At 42.9% G+C, this 22455-nt stretch overlaps 3 protein-coding genes across 6 annotated transcripts in view; 1 reads left to right on the top strand and 2 right to left on the bottom strand.

The window, feature by feature from the left end:
• The window catches only part of LOC306818493 (transmembrane protein 163a), a 24886-nt gene extending 7165 nt beyond the window's left edge, over window positions 1–17721 (bottom strand). Inside the window, exons 1-6 of the mRNA XM_079336108.1 lie at window positions 17603–17721; window positions 12359–12705; window positions 10573–10692; window positions 2895–2938; window positions 2715–2806; window positions 65–161 (exon numbers count right to left, since the gene is read on the bottom strand). Of these exons, the coding sequence (XP_079192234.1) occupies window positions 65–161; window positions 2715–2806; window positions 2895–2938; window positions 10573–10692; window positions 12359–12563 (558 nt within the window). The 5' untranslated portion in view covers window positions 12564–12705; window positions 17603–17721. The remainder of the gene's footprint in view (window positions 1–64; window positions 162–2714; window positions 2807–2894; window positions 2939–10572; window positions 10693–12358; window positions 12706–17602) is intronic.
• Window positions 14842–22455, top strand: ccnt2b (cyclin T2b). Its single transcript, XM_079336107.1, has 9 exons — window positions 14842–15104; window positions 15392–15473; window positions 15601–15729; window positions 17002–17062; window positions 17167–17229; window positions 17332–17377; window positions 19150–19313; window positions 20158–20228; window positions 20318–22455. The coding sequence occupies exons 1-9, from the start codon at window positions 14947–14949 to the stop codon at window positions 21371–21373; spliced, it is 1830 nt and encodes a 609-aa protein (XP_079192233.1). The 5' UTR covers window positions 14842–14946; the 3' UTR covers window positions 21374–22455.
• zranb3 (zinc finger, RAN-binding domain containing 3) overlaps window positions 21767–22455 on the bottom strand; it is a 96971-nt gene continuing 96282 nt past the window's right edge. For all 4 annotated transcript variants that reach the window (XR_013778259.1, XR_013778260.1, XR_013778261.1 and 1 more), the window contains exon 24: window positions 21767–21967. The gene's annotated coding sequence lies outside the window, so the exon portion shown is untranslated. The remainder of the gene's footprint in view (window positions 21968–22455) is intronic.

Below are 22455 nucleotides of genomic sequence, written 5' to 3'. Positions count from 1 at the left end.
GACACACACGTTAACGTCACGTAAACTGAATGGCAGGTGTCGTGATAAAACATGATATTCTTACCACTTCTGGTAGCAGCTTGGTCGCGAGGTCGTGGATGGCTTTACCCATAATGCACAGGGAGGACAAGATAAAAACCACGCCCAGAATCACACAGGCTCTGCAGAGGGAAAGAAAAAAACGTTTGTATGTACATACACATGTTTTTGCTTCAGTACTCGATTTAAAAGGAGCGTCTTATCCACTCACTTTATCAGGGTTGTATTATCGTCAGAGGGAAGTGCAACTCATTTGACTGAATACATACAATACACATTCCCTGCTGAGAAGGAACAGCAGACACTTTTTCTTTTTTTCTTAAACACGCCGACACATCGCAGACACAAGCTTGTTTACATCCTGTTTCTGAGATCTTTAATTCATTTGTCTGGCCCTCTTTTAGAAAATCATTGACCAATCAGGGTCCAGGAGGAATACGCTCTCTGCTCGAAATCTTTCCGGGAAACTTGATACAGCTTGTTATTATTTTATGACGTGTACTTCAACAACGACGAAAAAATGCTTCCAATTGGCCGACAACCTGTCCAGGGTTTACCTCGCCTCTCAGCCAATGACAGCTCATCTCTGCCGACCCGAACTGGATAAGCAGCATGGATAATGGATGAATGGCTGGCTGATTGGTTGCTTACATTTACCTCAAAGCACAACCCTTGAATTATCCCCGACGAAATATAACTGAGGTAGAGGATGAAGACGTCCTTAAACCACCTTAACAAAGTCCAGAGGGAGACACAACACAACAGGAGCATATGCCCCGGCCTTGCATGGCTACCAGTCTGTGTTCACTTCTGAAGGCTGCTCACGAAACCACAGTTGGTGTCATGGGTTTTGACCAGATGAGGTAACCAAGGCAACCCCCCCCCCCCTCAGCAACCACTTCAGGATTTTGCAGCCGGACACACGCGCACAACATGGAAGCCCTCGATCCACTCGTACCTCGCACGCCAAGAACACACAACATCGAACCAGCAAGCTGAAATACAGAATCAGTTTCATTCTTCATCCGAGACGACGAGTGCGGCGTCTGATTCTCACCTCTGAGCAAAGACGCTTGTTTTTTGTTGGTTTGTTTCTCAAGGCTCCACATTTTAATATCGGGACACAACTTCCTAATTCTTCATCTTTTGACTTATGTTCAGGGAGTTACCATGGCAACCAGTCTGTACTGTGCAGCCACTTCTTCTCTAATAGACACAGACAGCTACGATAAATGATGAATAGCAGTGGTTTTCTTGTGTCAGTAGTTTTTTCTTATTAAGCTGCTGGTTGTCAAACAAACAATAAAAAGGATGAAAGAAAGGTCGTATAGAGGATGTGTATATATCTTCACACACATAGTATGTGTGTGTGTGTGTGTGTGTGTGTGTGTGTGTGTGTGTGTGTGTTTTATGTGCTTGTAGTTGACGCTCCCCTTTCTCTGCACGTTTGTGTGTCTGTGTTTGGGAAACCTGACCTCTTGGTGAAGCCAATTACAGACTGCGAGAGCTTCCTGAACTTTTTTCTGAATTCGCCAATTAGCTGCTGAAGTGACATTACGAGCGCGGCTTTAAAAAAAACCAAAAAAAAAACCCGACTAATTGTGGAAGTTTTATTAGAAGATTCAATGCGTGTAAAGCTTTTAATTACCTGGCCCTGCTGAAAAGGGAGAGAGAGATGTGCTGTAGGGCTCAAGATGGAGAGTATCACTGTCAGACGGGGGAGGGGGGGGACGAAACAACAGAGGCCGCCATACGACCCTATGATGAAAATCTGTCCTTTAGATGAATGCTACGAGAAGTCCAACGGAGTGGCAACATCCACAGAAGAGTGGAGAAGAAAGAACGTACTGGCGAACGGAAAACATGAAGTTTAATGACGTGCACGGAGATCGTAGTGCCGCATTTACAGCTCCAGCTTTTCAGGAGACTTCTGCAAGTGTGAACGCAAATCAGTTCATTCGCTTCAGAGGTTCGACCGGCTGACGTTTACTCGTGAACAAAAATGTAATGTGTCCTGAAGGTTTTGGGCAACACAGATACTGATGGATACATTTGACTTCCTGTGCCTGCTCTGCTTATTTGAAATAAACAGAAACAAGGTGCCTCACAGATGCTTCACACTGGGTTTCCTTTTTACTCTCTTTCTTTAGCCTGCTTGCCGCCAACACTCTGAGCATTCAGCGGGCTCTGAAAAGCCACACACACACACACACACACACACACACACACACACACACACACACACACACACAGCATTGTCAGCCAGGTACAGATAAGACGTGAGGCAGCCGGCTGTGATCGGTCCCAGTGGGCTGAGGTTGACAGAGCTGAAGAGACCTTCTGTTTGACACACTCCTCCAAGGGACAAAGAGCAAACACAGCTGCTTGAACACAAATGAGGAAATACACAGAAAGCACTGATTACACTATGTCAGCATTTACTGAATCAATAAACACCAAAATTATTAAAGGTCTTTTTTTTGGGACTGATTTTTAACCAAACCTTTTCTTTTAATCATTTTCAGTTTGTTGCTAGACTTGTAGGTGTTTAACTAATTTAGAAGATTTTAATGTGCAACATGCAGACGTCCTGTAAAATGTTCTCTCACTCATGACTGCCCACAGTGAGTTCGGGTGAGGGGGTTAAGCTGAGTTTACGCCATGATTGTACTTACATGTATTCCCGGTGTGCAGAGTGAACCGCTGCGGCGTTGCTGTATCGCCACACTACGATGACAGAGGACAACACGTCCAGCATGGCATCAAACTGTAGAAAAAAAGAAACGGACAGTTTAGACTCTTCGTCAGACGTCAGCCTGTGGAGAGTTAAAGTAGAAGCTTTACAGTCGACTTACAGCGAATCCAAAAGCTGAAGCACTGTGACGCATGAAGGAAACAGCTGGAAAGAAAAACAGAGACAGAGAGACGATGAATAACAAGAACGATACACGATGCCACTTCAACACATCGACTGAGTATCCAGACGGATCGGACATCAGCTGCCCTCCCCGCCAGGAGTTTGTCCAAAATCCCACATTGTGATTGGCCCTTAGTGTTTAACTACACACTTTTTTTTTTTTTGCAGATTACTAACAGCAGGTGGAGGATTTTCCGATTCTGCCTCTCTGTAGAAACAAATAAAGGTTGACTGCAGCCGAATGAAAATGCCAGTCAGGAATTCTGTTATTCAGATGAGAGATTCCTGAGTGCTGTCGGGTAATTTAACCGCAGTGATGGATCATTATCATTCACACCCAGAGGTGCAATTCTATTCTTTTTGTCGCTTGTTCAGCACACCTGATAGACAGGAACAGATAGATTTTGTTGACTTAAGTAACGTAGTTATCACGATATTGTCTGATGATATGAGCTGATTGGTTCATAACAAGCTCTGAGCCACAGCTGCTAGGAGCGTTTTCTTGGTGCACACGTTCACCTGCATTGAGACGGGGCGAGGGAGGAGAGGGAGAGAGACAAAGGAGAGAAAGATGCGGAGAGATAAGAGGGGAGGAATCCTCTCCACTCCTCGCTGGTTTATTTTTAGCGTGAATCACTGGGGGCCGGCTTCTCGCCTCAACGCCGCATGCAGAAAACACATCTCTTTCTCCGCGTTCCCCCCTCAAGTTGGCTCCTTTTCTCTCTGCTGCACGGATCATCTACAGTGACAGCTCCTCTTTTGCTTCCATGTTTTATTGACGTTCAGAACTCTCTCTCGGTTTATGATATTAAAACGGGAAGAAAAACAAAAACAAAAACGAATCCGCCTCCTTTACTTACTGCAAACCTTTACACACGGCCACCCCAGAATACAAATGAGAAGGTGGGATCGTTTTATGATGTGAAGACTCAGCAGAGGTGCAGCAAGGCAAAAAAGTCAAGAGACAATCAGTTACTCCAAAAGATGCCTGTCTGATATACAAATACACACAAATGGTCTTTTTTAGTCCAATCACATCAGTGGACTGATTGTGTCTCCAAAATGAAGTTCTGTCAACAGATACATTTTTTAAATTGCAGTAATCGTAATTAATCACGTTTTTTCATTTTCAGATTGAATTATTCTCATTCAAAAACCATTTTTGAAATACTTTTAGTTTGATAGGAACTTAAGAAATTTACAACATCAGGCGTTTTTTTGCACCGTAGGAACTTTCTCCTAGTTTTTGGAAGTGTTGGATCCCTCCCTCCCCTTTTTTTATTGATTCTGCACCGCAGGAACTAGATGTGTTTTAGTTCCTAGAGAGGAACCTTGTAGCTCCTGCTTCAGAGTTGGTACCATGGCGGTGCGAATGCAGACAGAAAAAAAAAAAGCCCACGGTGTGTTGTTCTCAGGATAGTTCCTCTTCGAAAAGTCCCCTGATAGGCTTGGTGCGAAAACACCTATTAACCTAACTGAGGAAAAAAGGAACTTCTTTAGAACCTGAAAGTAAATAAAACAGAGGAAGTTAAAAAGTGAAATGTCTGATGTCACAGGTTGGATACTTTTGACTTGTCAACTGATTTCTTTTAATTTTCTTTTTAGTGAAATTGGCCATTTAAAGACGTAGACGAGTTGTTCTTTTCCATCGATGTGCCTACAGGGAGACGTTGTTGGTTGCGTAGCAACAGCGAGACAAAAGGGACCAAAAGTGAATGCATTCAAATCGGACCTTAATCCCATTGTGATCAACACGTGATGTAGCTTGAATCCCTTTTCTCATCTGTGTTTCTGAGCAAATGATATTAGCTTGAACACTTATCGCCAATAAAAACGTAATCCTAATCCACTCCTCATTTCTTAACAACCAAAGCTCCTATAATGAAGGTTTTTATTCTTGTCGATGAACCCTGTGGACAAAGCAATGTGTCTCATCTCTTTGCTGATTTTGTCCCGTACATGAAGTGATTTTTTTCCCCCATCTTGCTTTCTTCAACAGACGAATATTTGAAAATAATATTTGTAGTTAGAAATGATAAATCAAAAGGCTGTTTGCAGCTAAACTCTTAATCTGACTTAATCTTCACTTACAGACCTTAAGAATGACCTTATAGACAGAATCAGTCTCGTGGATGACGGTCTCTGTTGTAGCTCCTAAAGAGACATCAGCGTTTCCTGTCAGTACTGTTGGAAAGATTACTGATAGTTTGAACAAGTCATGGCGTGGTGGTGACTGGAGAAGGAGCTGTGATCCGCTTATCATGTTTTCACTGTGGCAGATTTTGCCGTGAGTGTTCAGTGTGAAGCTGAGCAGTGAAGCTCAGTGTGAAGCTGAGCAGACGGTGTAACATTCAACACCTGTGTGGGGAGAGAGGAGGGCAGCTTTTAGTCCTTAAAGAAAAGTTGTTGAATTTTTTTTTGGGTACTTTCTCCAACTCCTAGAATCCCCTCCTAAAGTAATAAGTATACATAACATATTACTGAATGTTACTAACTGTAGATATCCATGTCCTATTTAACTTAATACACCCTTGTCTCATTGTTGAGCTCGAAGTTACAGGTGTCCTCGAGGCATACTTCCTGTGTAGTCTTAATATGATAGCAGATAAACTTACTGTCATCATCAACTTTTTAACACGCACACTGATGGCCTCCTGAGGCTCTGCACTGTAGATGTGCAGACACAGGACCATTTCTTTTTTGTAAAACACCTCGTTTCCACTTTACTGAGGCAAGTCAGCCAGAAGTCTGTGATATCCCGTGTGTCTGCAAACCCCCCCCCCCCCCCCCCCCCCCCCCCGTGAAATACTGGTCCAGAACAGGCCTCGTGTACCTTCAGACGTATTCATTCTCGCGGTGGATTTCAGAAACCGTATAAACGTGGCTAAAAGGCTGCTAACTAGCGAACAGCCACAAAAAAACAAAAAAGGTTATTGTCATCGCTGGCACACGATTCAGTTGGTGATGTTGATTGTAAATCCAGTTTGTGTGATTAAAAGTAACTTTTATATCTGTGTGATTCTGAGCAGTGTGCTTAAATGCGGTTATACTTTATCTACAGTCTTCATTTGTTTGATGTTTAACACACTCCAGCTTCATTTTTATTAAGGAATCTGTCGCAACTGTGTGAAGCATGACAGCTCCTTAAGTCGTCCCTGCTCGAGTTAAATTAACTTGATCACATAATTCGTCTTTACATCACCTGTAGTAGACCATCATTTACACAGTGACCGTCACGGCTGATCTCTTCTTTTAAGATCCAGGGAGGAGGCTTCGCTCATGTAGGCACATACGGTGCAGTTTTAAGTCGTGTAACAGAAAGCAAATAGAAACTGACAGCTGTTCAAATGAAAGTAAATATAAGAGGGAGGGACTGTGTCGACACCAAAGTGGCACGCACCTGCTACAGTTGACATAACAAGAAGTACGAGGCAGTACATGTGTGCATGTGGAGGATTTAGAAACTCTTAGATGAGCCGGTATTTGACATGACAGGATTTATCTAACACACTCCACACTCGTCTCCTGGATCTTCAACGAAGCAGGTGCAACAAAAGCACAACTCTTCAGATTCTTGATAGAAGTGTATTCTAGCCTTAATGCTATTTGAAATTGTTCGTATCTAGTAAAGATCTACGTTTTTCAGCAAGATCATTAATTGGTCAAATCAAGACATTCTGCTTCCCCACCCTCGTCCCCTCTCTCCTTCCCTTTTCTCCTCCTCTCATTAAGAGCAGAGGGAGAGAAAGTGAGTGTAAATGAATCTGCTGCGGCTCTGCGGTTGTCAAAGCCGAGCCTGGCGATGGCTAATTGGCTCCCAGGAAAGCTGGTCGGGTGTCAGTGGGGACGGAGCAGCAACATCACAAGGCACACACACACACGCACACACACACACACACACATGAGGTCTCGTTTCCCCGTCTCTCCCATCCTCCATCCTTGTCACATCTGACAAGAGAAAAGAAGATGAAACACCATCTCAGCGCTGCGTTGTTTCTGGAGCAGCATTATGCACATCAGTGAAACACTTTGTTGTAAAGGTTGTTTTCCCATTCAGTGGACTGTTGGTGTTTGTTTCTCCGTTCAACGTACGCCTTGTTGTTAAAGAAACAGAAAGGGTCTCGATTAAATATTCATCCATTCTTTCAACTCAAAATCTACTCGACATATTTCAGCAAATCTGTCTCACAACCGACCAAACAGGCCGGACAAAATGAAATTCTCGTCCTTATGTTAAGCTGTAGGCCTGTAAACTACATTCAAGAGTGTCCATTCAAGAGTTATAATATATAGTCTGCAATGTAAACAACTGTCATGTCTGGAAGCTAGCATGTGGCTACAGCTTGCAGAAAATGTATGCTACGCCAAGTGAAAAATGATTAGCATAGTTGAGACACGCTAGCGAGCTAAAACTGTCCAAACTGAAAAATTCTGCCAAATAACGGAAGTGGAAATACGACTGTTTTTCTGCTAAAGCTATTTGTGTAATAGCTAACTTCCTGTTTGCTCTTGCTTACTTTTTTTTTAACTTCCAGCTCTCTGCTACACAGCAGGATACGAAAGTTTCTTTAAGAGTCTATTTAACAGGAAAATACTGTTAATAGCCACTTTGGACTTTTGGTTAACATCACAACTTTACCATGTAACCATCTACCATCAATGTTTTATTTTTAATGTTTAAGTAACGGTGAGTTAGATTGGACCAAGCACTAAAATGTAACTCTTTTGTTTTTTTAAGCTTTTCCAAAAGTGTCCAAATCTGCTGATTTTACATTTCATTTTGCCTTGACAAGTTACGAACGCTTCTCATCCGTGACGTCTCCCATAAACATGATATTAAATACCACACATACTTCCTGTATGCATGCAGGAGTCATGCTAATGTTTTACAGGCTATGTTACCCAGCAGCTATCATTCTGTCAACATAAAGAGCTGACAGGTGGTAGTGACTGGACTGGCACCTCGCAGGCCCCTGATAGGGCAACCATGCATACGCTTCATTGTAAAGGCACTGCCACACGCTTATGCTTTCCAACCATTTACATCTCTGTATAAAACTTAACTGCACCACTCAAACTCTAGTTTCAGGAATATCTTAAATACTTATCCAAAAAAGAAATTCCCAAAGATTTGGCCTGGCAAGCTAATAGGCTAAAAGGCATTAGCAAAAACCCTGCTGTGTCATTTCTAAATTGTTGTGCTATTAAGGCAAATATCATAAGGGAATACATTTATCTCATTCCCTACATAATAAGATTCCTCCATTAAGTCTTTATAATTCAACACACTAAACAAGACTGATGTTATCTTTTCTGTTTTGTTCCTTCTTTTCTCTCTTCAAAGTCCCTTCCCTCCTTCCTTCCTTCCTTCCTTCCTTCCTTCCTTCCTACCTTTGAATATGTTTCATTTGAAGTGCTTTAATTCCTAATGTGAGCTGGGAGCTCAATATAATAACACATGTCATGTTACTGACAGCACAAAGCTAACAAACGAGGAGGATGGAGTTTGATGCAAACAGGTTAATAACAGGATTCCTTCACGGCCTTTACACATAATTATGTTTCTTATTTACAATGTGGCTCATGCTTCACATGCATTGTCCTTTATATACATATATGAGCCAGTGACACATTTACAGAGCGTTTAATGAGGCTACTGAGTGTTTTATTAGCAAACAGTCAACTGCTGCAGTTGACTGTTTGCTAAGTCAAATCCATCAGTGTCACTTAGAGAGGCTGTGCACAGCGAGGATCTGTTTTATGTTGCTGTTGACTCTTTCATAACCGATTCTGTTTTCTGCAGAAATTTACCTTCTTGTCAAGACAGCAAAGAAGGTACGTTGGGGTGCAGTGCTGGCAAGTGGAGCATTTGGCCCAACGGGCGCCCATTACGCCATTCATGGACGACCTCACCATTATAGTAAAAATCAATCTGGCCTAGTACTATGGAAGTACCGAGGAAGGGGCGTGTCCAAAAAAAGGTTGTGATAAACCCTTATCATATTTTGCATACTTGCCGATTACTATAAAATAATCCCAGATGTAAAATTCAGGAATTGCAGCATTGTGTATTAGATAGTATAAGGATATAAATGCAATCAGTGTGCAGTTTATCTGCTATTTAAGACCTTATTTTAACCACACAAAGCAACCGCAGAAGTTCACCGACTTGAAATGAATAGAGATGTTTCAGAATGGAATGATTGGCTTCAGTAATTTAACACACACACACACACACACACACACACACACACACACACACACACACACACACACACACACACACACACACACACACACACACACACACACACACAACAAAGGAAGTTGTAAGACAGGCCGGTCCTGTCTCCTTCCTTATCAGAACAGGAAGTGGGCAAAATGTCTGAAACAACACCGACTGAACTAAGGCTGTGTTTTGGAGAACAAAATGTTTCCTTTCTTTCCTTCACTAATTAGTCAACTTGGTCAACTTGTGCAGAATTCCAATTTCTCTATTGCAGATAAACAAGACTCATCAAATATTGACCCTCTGGATTTATGTGAGTGCGTCAAAATCGTGCGAATGCGAAAGTGTTAATAGGTGATTGTTTACTGGAAACACTGCTGCAACCTCAGCCTCCTTCTTGTGCTCATTTCAGCAGTCGATTTGCAAACAGGACCATGTTTCATTTATGAGTAGGAGTGGGCACGATGTGACAAGCTCGGGGTACCACAGAGATGTGATAAAAATCCTAATGAAGACGTTTGAATGGAAAGATGCTCAGTGATAAGAAAACAGTCAGTTATTCTGAATAACTTTTAAAAATGGAGGAATAAAAACTATCTTTCTTACTGACATTAGTTCTAGTCTTCTGTATAACAGGAAACGTTCATATCTAGTGCACGTCTGCAAAACCACAGCTGAGATGATCGGCCACACTGCAGCAAAGAGTGTTCTCTTTACTCGTGCTCGTGTCAAGAGCTAATCTGCTTTTACCGCAGAGGAGGAAGAAGCATCGGTTGAATATTGCAGCGAAAACGACAATCAACCTGGTCAGCAATGCACGCCAAATTGGACTTCGCACACATTTTTATCTCCTGCTTGCCAAATAGTAAAAATAACTAAAGGATTTTCTGAATGGGTCTTCCAATTAAACACTAAAAACCACGATAAAACTTTGACTGTAAAAGATCTGCAAAGTGAATCACTGACATCCTAAATTAGATTCAAAGTGGGAAAGTCTGAGAGAGACAAATCCCTCCTGCTTGTTCTCAGTCTCAAGCTCTGGAGTGAGTCACCACAGCAACTCCGGGGGTCTCATCCTTGACGAGAAGAGAACGTTTACGACAAAGGCAGGTGCTCAAAATTGTTTTGCCTCTGAGAGAAAGAAGGAAAACTTCAATAACTGATACAAGATTCAAGGCTGACTTCCCGCTCGCGTAGGCTATCAAAGAAGTTTGCTGACGTCAATTGCTTGTCCTTCATGTTGTCAGGTGTTGTGGTTTCATCGTGCTGTTGGATGCCGAAGTAATGAAGCAACTGTCCTCGAGACTAAAGGGTTAAACAGCAGGTTACTCGTTGTTGTTTCCTGCACTCAGGCCGCACATAAAGAGCTGAAGGAGGGGGTACTCACTGAAAGCAACGATCGCCAGGACGATGGTGATCACTATGGACACCCACGACACCCACAGAGCTTTCTTGCGGAAACTTTGCGCTTCATGAGGCTTCAGGCGCATGCTGCTTTCCAGGAGACCTGCAGACAGCGACACAGTGAACACACATGACTCAGAGAGAGAGAAGGGAATAAAATGTTTTAGTTTTAAGGGAAAATCTTGAAGACGACCTCAGCATACATCCTTCTTCTAACACACTGATAAAGTAGAAATGAATGGTGTGTCTACTGGAACAGAGGGGCCATGCAAATACTTGTATACTTGCAAATACTAATAATTGTGGTGCTTTAAAACATAATGTCATTTCCACCCAACACCCTTATTCAGAATTAGCAATGCTAACATAATACTTGGCATTGTATTCATCAGTCTGTAAGACTCTTAAAGCTCCTGTGAGGAGTTTTAAACTGGTTATTAAAGATGCTTCAATAAATACTGATGTCTTTATTTGGCATAAAAAGCAATAAGAATGACCTTTACTATAATTTTTTTTAAATGCATCAAACTTTTGCTGGGGGGTAGGTGTCAGGTAAAGAGATTAACTTTAACTGCTGCAGAAAGTGTCTTTGTTTACTTGTGTGACTGTCGTTTAAAAAAAACATCACTAACACATGTATAGGAAAAGCAGAATAGGAGGTACAGCTTTGTCCACAGGGGGCGCCAAAATCAACATAAACCACACGTTCCTCACAGGAGCTTTAACCTCGAATGTTCAAATGTTATCTTTCAGAAACTACACATTAGTACCAGTTTTAAACATTTTTTGTAAATTTATAATGTAACCATTTGTCAAGTTTGACTAAAATGAAAAATATCAAGCTCACACAGCGTTGGTAAAATGTCTAGAGAGTCTTAAAATCTCCTGTTAGGGGTTTTAAGCTTATGAAACAGACTAAAATTAATATTTATGGAGACTATTTTTAAATTTTTTAAATGAATCTATTTTTGCATTCATACATTTCAGGTACAGCCTTTGCAGAACTCTCTATTGATATAGTCCCATTCAGTTGTGTTCAATTAAACATGAGTTAATTTTCTTTTTCCAGAAACGAGGGGAAATTGTGTTTGAAATAATAAATGAAATAATAAACACAATTTAGAGTTTTTTTCTTTTTTTCTTTCACAAAAGTTTGCGCAACCAGGAACTTGCAAAGGTTTTAAGTTGTCCATTCAGAGGAACTTTGTGTCTGTCAACTCATCAGAACTCACCAAACAGCCCTGTAATTAAACCCACTGTCCATCAAATCAATCAAAAAGATTGAAATTCAAAGCTTACGTGATTACATGCAAGTCCAGGAGAGCAAACTAATAACTGCAGTGCAATATCCGATATGTAAGTTATGAAACACTTGTCACTGTTTCAATGGCTGCCTTGGTTTTTCGCTCTTTCCCCAAAGCAGCTGCACATTTATTCTCAAAAACAGTAATAGCAGCACAGTGCTTCAGTCTGAATGCTATATGCATACCCTGTATTCCACTCCCCCCAGCAGCTCAGTTAATAATTTAACATATCGACCACAGCGTTAAGGAGTCATACATCAACATACCTCTTTAAAAGTCGATTTGGTTGCATTTTTAAACATTAAGGGACAAAAACAGGTAATGAACTCACGGCACTTTTCAGATCATAATACTAAACAGATAACATGAGTACACAAATAATGTTAAACTGCTCTCCATGGTATTACGCATACTGTGCGCCCTGGAGACGCATCTTCAACTTTCAGCCTATTTTACTGCGCCTACCTCCGTCCTCTAAGCTGTCTGTGATCTTCATCTCCTGGTCCATCTTTAAAGCCTCTCCTTGACTTTCTGTGTTAGGCTGCTGCTGCTGCTGCTGATGGTGATCCCGGGGTTCCGTCTGTTCACACTGCCCGTTCACCGCCTTGGCTTCCACCTCTGTTACCGGGTCCGGGGCGGCGGTGGCGTCTGGCGGTGAGGAGTCTGTCATTATCTCGGCGGGTTGCGGTTCTGATGAGGAACTCCAAAAATGTCACACCTGGACGACAAGCGTGGGTCGTTAAACTGGGGAGAGACCCAGAGACGGGAAGGGAGGGAGGGAGAATCCTCTCCGTGCAGGGCTGCGGGTCCAGCTGCGCAAAAAAACACACACTGTAAGGTGGAGCAGTGTCGGAAATGAGGAGATGTGGTCTTGAAAATAAAAGTCTATTCGTTAGTTAAACTATTGCATTAAGCCAATTGTTTATTATTTTATTTTAAACACACATTGAATTGAGCCATTTTAATGTCTTTTTCTTCTATTGTTTGCAATTGAAAACAGACTACTATCTTTCCAAAAATGGTACAAACTCAAATTGTGACACTTAACACAGTTCCTGTTTAAAGTTGTAGTATCTTGAATTTAGCCTACATGTAGGCTACTTCTTTACACATTAACCTAAATTTAAGATAAAAAATAAAAAAATAAAATAACAGGTAACTTACGTTTTACTGAACGGAAATTAGCAGAAAATGTGCGTTTAATGGTTATGAATTGATGCAATAAGTCAAAGTTTATTGAACTCAAATATGAACTAAACACTAGATTTATTTTGAAGGTGAAAACCGGTAGTCTAGCAGTAAGCCTGTGTGTACATACCGCAAACCTGATCCCAACTCTTGACAAGCGATGGGGGGAAAAAAACACAACAGGTTGCTATTCGCGACGTTGTGTAATACCAACACCTGGACTCTAATTACGGATCCTGGAAAAGTTCACGAGACCTGCGCTCGCGCTGGGTTTGTTTGAATGTTTAAACCTAAGCTGCAACCCCGCGCGCTCAGAATTCCGCGTCCGCGAGGTCAATCCCGTGGGAATTGAACCAGCAGGGGGGGGGGGGGGGGGAATGGGGACATACTGGGTGCGTTCTTCAGGTGCTTCACCTGTCACATACAACATACAAGAAAATAAGTTGGCCAAATGATCAGATGTATGTTTACTAAGAATATTTCCAAACTCATACATTTCATGGGAGTAAGTGGCCCATTGTGTTTTTGCTTGGAATAATTATTAGCGTATTTTTTATATTCCTGAAATAGGTTGCTTGGATACAAGCTCGACGACAAATTGGACATTATGCTTTTCTATTTTCAACAGTTAGACGGGTGGTTTTCATGTTTAACCTAATTTATTTATAAATTAAAAAATGTGAAATCAGAAAGGCACATTTAAAGTCAATAAAAGGAAATAAATGGGAAATAACAATAATGCCATAGTAGCCTACATAGAAACCCCAAACACTGAAAAAACTAGGTTGAATAAACGTGAACGTTACCGATCTGGTAAAGCCCTTTAAATTCAGGACTATTTCACTCGATAAACTGTAGGTTAATTCTTGATCGCTGCTTCCATCTAGTGGTCGATTCGAGAAATACAGGCCATAAATTGTTCATCATGTTGCATCATCAATTCATCTTGTTAATTTAATTATAAAACATAAAATGTTCTTTTTTCTCCTTCATCTCAACATCCATTCTTACCTTTTCTAAGTGTAGTTTCATCTTGTTTCAGTTTGTTGTCCTACTACTTAAAAAACCCCAAAACAACCTTGCCACTATCTGGTACAGTTTAGATTTGGTGCAATATTTTATGTTACACTTCTGCAATAATTTACATTTCGTACTGTACGAATATTTATTTGATATTTCTGCTACATCTATTCAAATGAATTATGCTGCTACCTGTAAACAAGTCCTATCATTCATAGCCCACTTTACCTTAACTAGAGTGACTTTTTTATATTCTGTGTGCACTTAAAGGTGAAGCCAAATAATTTCGTTGTATAATGACAACAAAGGCATTCTTATTCTATTCAATTCAATATATAACAATAGATTATTTTTTTTTAAAAAGAGTCAAATAGCAGTCTGTCTTGAAATTACAAATTACAAAATCCCCAAATAACCAAACAGTTTCTTATTATTTACAGTCAATGTGTTTTTGTTTTACAGAACAAAACAGGTAGTAGTAATAATAATAGTCATGGGTTCACAGTGCAAGTGTGACCCCTTGTGGCCAATATAATTGTTTCAACTCAAATTGACGTAGCAATTCCTTCCCATATAAACTATAAAATATAAAGCTTAACACTGTGTGAGCCTGATGTTTAACAGTGGCCAGTATGTAAGAGATTAAATGCATCTCTCCGGTGAAAGAAGAAAAAACAGGTAAAAAAAAAATGTCGGGAGATGAAGGGCTGTTTGCACATCCGACCACTGGTGGCGCTGTTCAGAAACAATCTCCTCCTGTTGAATCCGTCCTTCCGGTGCCCCCCTTCCCCCCCTCGCTCCCTCCCCGACGCTAACGCCGTCGGCCTCGGCTTGTGGGAGGCGTAATGGCGGCGCACCGGGGACCCTCCGCGAAATGGCTCTTCTCCCGGGAGCAGCTGGAAAACACGCCGTCTCGACGCTGCGGGATCGAGGCCGACAGGGAGCTCTCGTACCGGCAGCAGGCGGCCAACTTGATCCAGGACATAGGCCAGAGACTCAACGTGTATCCTCTCTGAACCCGGCCCACAGACGGGTTAGCTCCGAGGAGCGTTAGCCGACAAAAGCCGGAATGAAATAGCTTGTTATGGATAAAATCTTTAAACTTAAAGTCACCTCAAAAAGCCTCATTAATCCTTCTAGAGTCTCCTCACGAGTGATTTCATATTTAAATCCACTAACAAGCTGCTTTAGGCTCCATGAGGCCTACCTGCTATCTCAGCTATTGTTTGTCCTATTGTTAGCTGCATGCAAGCAATCTTTTTGTTTTTGTGCCTTAACTGTAAACTCCAGCTCACAACTTATTATTAACACTGCTATAGTTTATATGCACAGATTTTATATGATCCACTCCTTCACCAAGTTCCATAGAAATGTAAGTGCGTCTTCTTTGTTGGCTCTCTCATTGTACACACATTGTGTGCTGGTGTTTCCTGGGAGTGGAAACTTACAGAGTTTTGTCCCCCCCTTTCTCTTTCTCTCTCTCTCCATTTCTCTTGAAGATAATTTCCCAGACTACGTTGTTCCTGGCAGCTAAAGTTGAGGAGCAGCCCAGGAAGCTGGAACATGTCATTAAAATAGCCCATGCCTGCGTTAACCCACAAGAGCCTGCACTAGACACCAAGAGCAACGTAAGTATGAGACCAGATCAGGATGCCATTCTCTCCACATTTGTTTCACTAAAGGAGACTGACCGAAACACAAACCGACTCCTCTTGATTTTTCTCTCTCAACGAGACGAGCTGATTGGAGCTTTATATCGAACGCTGCATCATGCTGGTTGTTTCTATTCGTTTAGTTTGCTCCCCCGTCTTCTTGCCATATTTGCACGCAGTTTTTCTCTCGCCTCCTTTTCTTTATAGAAGCCCAAAAAATGCTTCCACACCTAAAAAAAAAGACTGATGCGTCCTCAATTTTTCCAAATCGTGCAGCTGCTGATGCTCGCCATGTGATTGCGGTTTCATTTTTTTTTGCACACGATCAAAATGAATCACAATCGATCGAGTCTCGTTAGAAAGAGAGCAGGAAACATGTTTGTTTCTCTCGCTTGTGCAACAATGAATGCAGATTTTAAAGAAGAAATAAAAAGCCAGGGAGGCACAGATTCTAAGACGGTATAAAGTCTCCAAAGGCGGGAAATCTGTCTCCAAATTGTGTCTTTTAAAAGAAGCAGTAAAACATTGCAAACACACTGAACAGTGATCCCCTCTGAATCGAAAAATTGAAGTTACTCACACCTGTTTTCGTTTAGTTTTGACTCATCTCAATTCCTATCAACCATGTCGCTCATTTTACTCGTCTATCTCCCCCCCTCGTGGTTAGACACTCCTCATGCTGACTAATGTCGCCCTGTGAGGCTTCGGTTAGCAAGAGCAAAGTCAGAAAATGACTAAGGCAGGCGAGGCTCTTAGTGGAAGTCTGTACCCAGACACAACCTAGAGAACACCTCTTAGCATTAGGCTAAGAGGTGCGTGCTGTGTTCTGATTGGACGGGCAGATTGCTCAGGTTTTGGACTGATGGCAAATCTTAAAAATATATATATTTTTAAAAATGGCGCATGCCACCACCATGTCACAACTGACGGACACAGCTGGTATTTCCTCGTCTCTCCTCCAAGTTATGGAAACATTTCGGCTGCTACTCCCGCGCAGGCGCTCGGGTCGGACTTTTTCCTGCCGTCTTTTGTGAGCAAAAAGAAGTTTCCTCAAAATCCGTGCAAGGGGCTTCTCCCGCTTTCTGAAACCAGAGTACGATCTCTACCGTAATAAAAAAAAAACCAGGAAACTTAAACCATGAAGTCTGAGGAATGTTTTCCATCTCCTACACCGCTCACAGAATGCTGATAAGAAGTTGAATCAGCTGGAAGCAGATGAAGTTGCTCATTGATTTCTTTTTTTTTCAGGCATTCCAGCAGCAGGCTCAAGAGCTCGTAGCACTGGAAACAATCGTGCTGCAGACGCTGGGTGAGTCCAAGTTCCTGCCAGACTCTCTCTCCTCGTACGCCACGAGGTCACGCTGGAGCCTGACGCTCTCTGTCCTCTCTCTGTCCTCTCTCTCCTTCTTGCAGGCTTTGAAATCACAGTCGATCATCCACACACAGTTGTTGTGAGGTGTTCCCAGCTAGTGCGAGGTAAAAAAAAACAAACCTCCCCCTCCTATATTTAGCTCGTTGAGCGCTGTTCCGTTTTGCGCCGTTCCTTCTCTAACGTGAAATTTTCTCCTTCTTTTGCAGCAAGCAAGGATTTGGCACAGACTTCCTATTTCATGGCTACCAACAGGTTATTATCCTGTTCCCATTATTGCACTGTAATGGCACACTATAGCTTCCTGTCCTGCAGGGCCCCCCTTCCTGTGTCCAACGCCCTGTTTGCGCCGGGCTTCTGGGAACCCCCCGGAGCGGGGAAGTACCAGCCCGGCTGCTCTGTGCGGTGTATAGTACACAGGCTCTGTGTTGGCACATAAGGGGTTGAATGCACAATGTGGAGTGTAGTGGTGCTGTTTACCTCTCAAGGTTGTTTGGTACCGAGTGCATATGTCTGAAAGAAAGAGAAAAAAACAAACGAAAACTCAAACGGTAGCCTGAATATAGATTGCCACTAAAGATAAAACTTTTAGAGTCCTTTGGTAAGTATAGTTCAAATTCTCTTTTAATTCTTAATAATTTTACTTTTCACCCCCGAGAAGACCTAACCAATCAAACGCCAAACTATACTGCAAACTGAGTCTCTAATGTCCTGTTAAAAAAACAAAAAAACGTGGCAGAAATATTTGATTCTACTTTTTCACCGCTGGTGTTTGTTGCCTTTACTCGTTTGGCAGAGATTGCTCGTTTGGTCAAACGCAGGAGGTCAATGATCCTGAAAGATGCCCGTTCCTACGTTTCTCCTTCAATGTGATTGGATTGTGACGCGGCGTTACCTTCAGTACGAGTCCTCTTAGGCTGCTGTTTTACGTCCTTTAGTGCAGCAGACGTTTTCTCACGTTGTTTTGCTCCAACAAAAACAGAAAAAAAGCAGATTGTCCTGCTTTCCCAACCTCGGCCAATCACATCCCTCAAAATATTCAAGCGACTATGAATGTTATGGTTTTGCACCGCTAAGAAGTAGAACGCACGAGCAGCAGCTTTACAACAGTATCCGTCTTCGGTCAACATTTTTCACTGCTAAAAGGCGTTGCCAGGCCTGAAACGTATGACATCACTTCCTGCCTAGATGTTCCCAAAGACCACCGAGCTCCTGCGGCTCCGAGTATTTGTCGGCCCAAACTCTGCTGGAGTAAACCCACGACCTCTGCGTTGGACAGACGTGTCAAAACTCTTTGCAGGTCTCAATTTATAAAAAAAAAAAAAAAAAAACTCGCACAGCGTCGAAGTCGACCTCCACCAACCGTGCAAAAGTGCACGGAGCACTCGTCAAACACGAGTTAGTTAAGCTAGCTTTATCGATCCATTCCCCACGTCGAAACCTCTCACCGTGATCTTCTCCGTTTGCTGTCTTAGTCCACATTTTACTGAAGCGTTTCTCCGAGGCGGACGATACAGACTGGAGCCAGCGTGCAGTGTAGTTTGGCACTTATAAGAGCGCAAGACGAACTTAACCTTGGCACCAGTGAAGCCTGATCCTTTTTGTTTGGCATCAAACAATCGGTGTTTCTCCGTCTGTGATGGTGTGAAGCTTTTAGTGACGACTCAGCAGTCTTCACTCTTTGATTCAACGTGACGCTTCACGCCGATAAAGAGTTTCAGAAAGATTGAGAAACACTGCCTTTCACTGTTCAGAAGTCCCTTTTTTGGTGTCAACATTGAAACAATAATAAAGCCTCGATCAGCTGATCCATCCTTTAAATTGATTCTATAATAGTTAAATCAAACACGTAGGAACATGTCCTAACAATGTAGGTTGTCTTAAATGTTCCAGTTCATGAAGGTAAGGCTGTTTGTAGAGTAAACGATGGTCAGTGTTGAGCTGTTGTTCTTGTTGTATATGAGGTGAAGAAGGCCTTCAGATGACAAAGGGGTTTTGTTTCTTCTGCTTCCTGTCTCCTCCTGCAGTTTGCACCTCACCACCTTCTGCCTGCAGTACCGACCCACGGTGGTCGCGTGCGTCTGCATCCATCTGGCCTGCAAGTGGTCCAACTGGGAGATCCCAGTGTCCACAGACGGCAAACACTGGTGGGTGTACGTGGACCCCACCGTGACGTTACAGCTGCTGGACGGTAAATCGCACACTTTAACTATCTGTTGGTGAATTATGGTGGCGTGTGGACGATTGAGAAGAGTTATCAAACGTTTGCCTCAAAGACGGTCACTAGGGGTTGTTTTTTTTGCGTGGAAGGTGATCATCGGCTGTCACGGATCTGATCACGTCTTAAAGAAAACGAAGCGGTCAGATCCTTACCCGACCACGAATCGTGGGTGAAACCCAAGTTCCACGCTAATATCACAAAGTTCAACGGTAACGTTCGGAGGATCTGCCGCCGTTTTGTGCGAAAAGTGATAGTGAGCGATTTATGCGTGAGGAATAACCCCAGATTATACAGAGGTTTTAAAGGGGACATGTAATTAAAAATCAACTTTCAGTGTTTTTGAACATTTGGGTAACCCGAGTGTCCACTGATCCACACAATTTTAAATAACTCCATCCAGTCCTTTGTTTGTGGTCTGCTTAAGTCTCACCACACAGAGCAAAATGCTCCGTTTTAAATTCTCTGTTTGTGACATCACAAGTTGGATTCTGTTAAATAAGCCCCTCCCCTCCCCTGGTATCTCCACCCATGGACTCCACCTCCAGCCTCGAGTAAAACTTTTGCATAGATCTGCCATTTCATGTCTACTGGGAAAATTCAGGGGGCGGGGTCATTTCATTTAAAGAGACACACACCAAAACGGAGCGTTTAGAGAGAGCTGGTTTCTACAGCGTCACAAACCTCCTCTGCTGCTTGATTCATGTTATATTTTGATCGAAGCACAACACAGATGTTTCCTTTAGAGCACAGGTGACTGTTTAAAAAGGGGGATGTCCTCTTTAAGTGACTTTTTTTGTTTTGCCTGTGTTTTCAGAACTCACTCACGAGTTCCTTCAGATTTTGGAGAAGACGCCCAGCAGGCTGAAGAGGATACGAAACTGGAGGGTATGTCATGAATACTGTAAAACAGTGAGGGAGTCGGAGGACGAGTAGCGCGACAGTTCCTCATGTTGTTGTGTTTTCGTGTTTCACAGGCTATTCAAGCTGCTAAGAAGCCAAAGACGGACGGCCAATCGGGGGATAGTGCCTACCAGGGGACGTCACTAGACGGCCTTCCAGGCGTCAACAACTCCTTCTTCCCTTCCACCTCTGGATCAGACTCTTCAGACATCCCCTCCCTGAACAGCATCACAGCCTCCTACAACTCCTACCAGCCGCTTAGTGACCACTCGAAGTCCTGTGGTTACGACCAGTTTTCCGAGCCCCACCCCTCAGACTTCACGCTGATAAAACACGAACACAAATCCGCAAGCGGGTCAAGTAGTAAACACCAGCAGCTCGGGGCGAACGCTGCGACTTTTTCACGGCCGCAGAAAGTCTTGACTCTTGAAAAGTACAGAGAGAAACACTTGTCGTCGGAGCCGTCTTTGCAGAACGGCCTAAAAGAGGAGCTGAGCGCCGACGTGTACGCCCCGCCTTCGAACGCCTCGACGCACCACCACAAGAAACGCTCCCAGCAGCAGCAGGGCGGCCAGCCGGGCGACGGCCGGCGGGAAAAGTCCAGTTCGAAAAAGAGTCGGCTGCCCCCGGCGTACGCCGAGAACGGCTCCGCCACTAGCGAGGAGCTAAAGATGCGGATCAAAGTTTCATCGGAGCGTCACGGAGGCTCAGAGCAGGGCGGGGCCGGGAGAGACAAGCACAGAGAGCACAGCAGCCACCGTCACCACTCGAAACACGGCCACTCGCACGCTTACTCGATCAGCGGAAACGGCAGAGGGACAATAGACAATGCCTCCTTATCCCTCCGAGCTAGCGGCAGCCACAGCAACGACGTCGGCTCGTCCCGGAAGAGGCCTCACTCTGACACAGGGAACCACAACCACCACCACCACTCGTCCAAGAGCAGCAGGAGCTCCAAAGGAAGCCTCGGCTCGTCCCACTACGCGTCAGAAAGCGGTGCGAGGATGATGGAGCACCACGGCCACGACGTCGCCAACGGCATGCTGACCTCCAACGGCCAACACACCGACTACAAAGACACTTTCGACATGCTGGACTCTTTACTAAGTGCCCAAGGAATGAACTTGTAACCCTCAGAGTCCGGCGTGGTCTAGAATAAGGTATTACCATGTCTGATAGAATTTTAAAAAATGAATTTATTTGTCTTAAGTTATGTTTTTTTTTTGTTTTTTTTCATCGCCCTCAGTCGTGTCTCCACACTGATCATTGAGGATTCTTGTGAAGCTGTCGAAAAATGTACAAATATTATATGCATAGAGCTGTGTACAACTAGCCTGCAACCGACCCCCCCCCCCCCCCCCCCAATGAGTTTAACGAATGTGGCTGGAAAAAAGCGAAACGAGATTTTAAAGATTCTTTTAACACAAGGTGACGTGATTTTAACCTGCATGTTTTCAGTCACAAGAAGGGAAGACGTAGCGAGTGTTTCGCAGCCGTTGACAGTTTACAAGTATTTCTTTGCCTCCTTTTTTTTTCTTTTTGTGTATGTATGTTTAAAAACATCATGTTCCACTTAAAAAAAAACAAAAAAAAAAACTCAGGTCTTGAAACTTTTTTGATATGAGAATGAATCTTCCTCTGTTTGGGTTAATTTACCCGTATCCGTGGAGATGTTATCACCTCGTGCGTTTGCTGACGAAGATGGCGTCGCAGGGAAACGTCGTCTGCTTCGTGCATCGATGGTTCCAGGAAGAAGAAAAAAAAACACAAAAAAATTCAAATTTAAAGTGAGATCGGCTCCATTTGCTGTCTACTTGCTGTCTATCGGGACTTCCAAGGCCGAACCTGAATTTTAATGTGCACTCATTTAGAACTACGAAAATGAACTTTACGTAACATCTGCTGTGAAAGTGCATATACGATATACCGGCTAAATTATTGAGGAAAAAAAAAAAAAGGCCTTGTGATCGTACCTTGTCAAGCGCTATTCAGTATGATTAATGTTCTTACTATCAGAAAATACAGATCTTTTAAAATAAGATTGTGTATATATAGGATTGTAGTTCAGGTTTTAAAAATGTTGGGTTTATTGCATCGGTCCAAACCTTCCTCCATTCAGTGTATAATGAGATCTTCAGCAGACTGTATTGATGAACATATCCTCGATTTGTGTATTGGAGCCCAAATAAAGGTGTAAAAGTGATCAATATCA

Source organism: Symphodus melops (assembly GCF_947650265.1).
Source record: "Symphodus melops genome assembly, chromosome: 23".
NCBI classification, from domain to species: Eukaryota; Metazoa; Chordata; class Actinopteri; order Labriformes; family Labridae; genus Symphodus; species Symphodus melops.
This window is presented reverse-complemented; position numbering and strand designations above follow the sequence as displayed.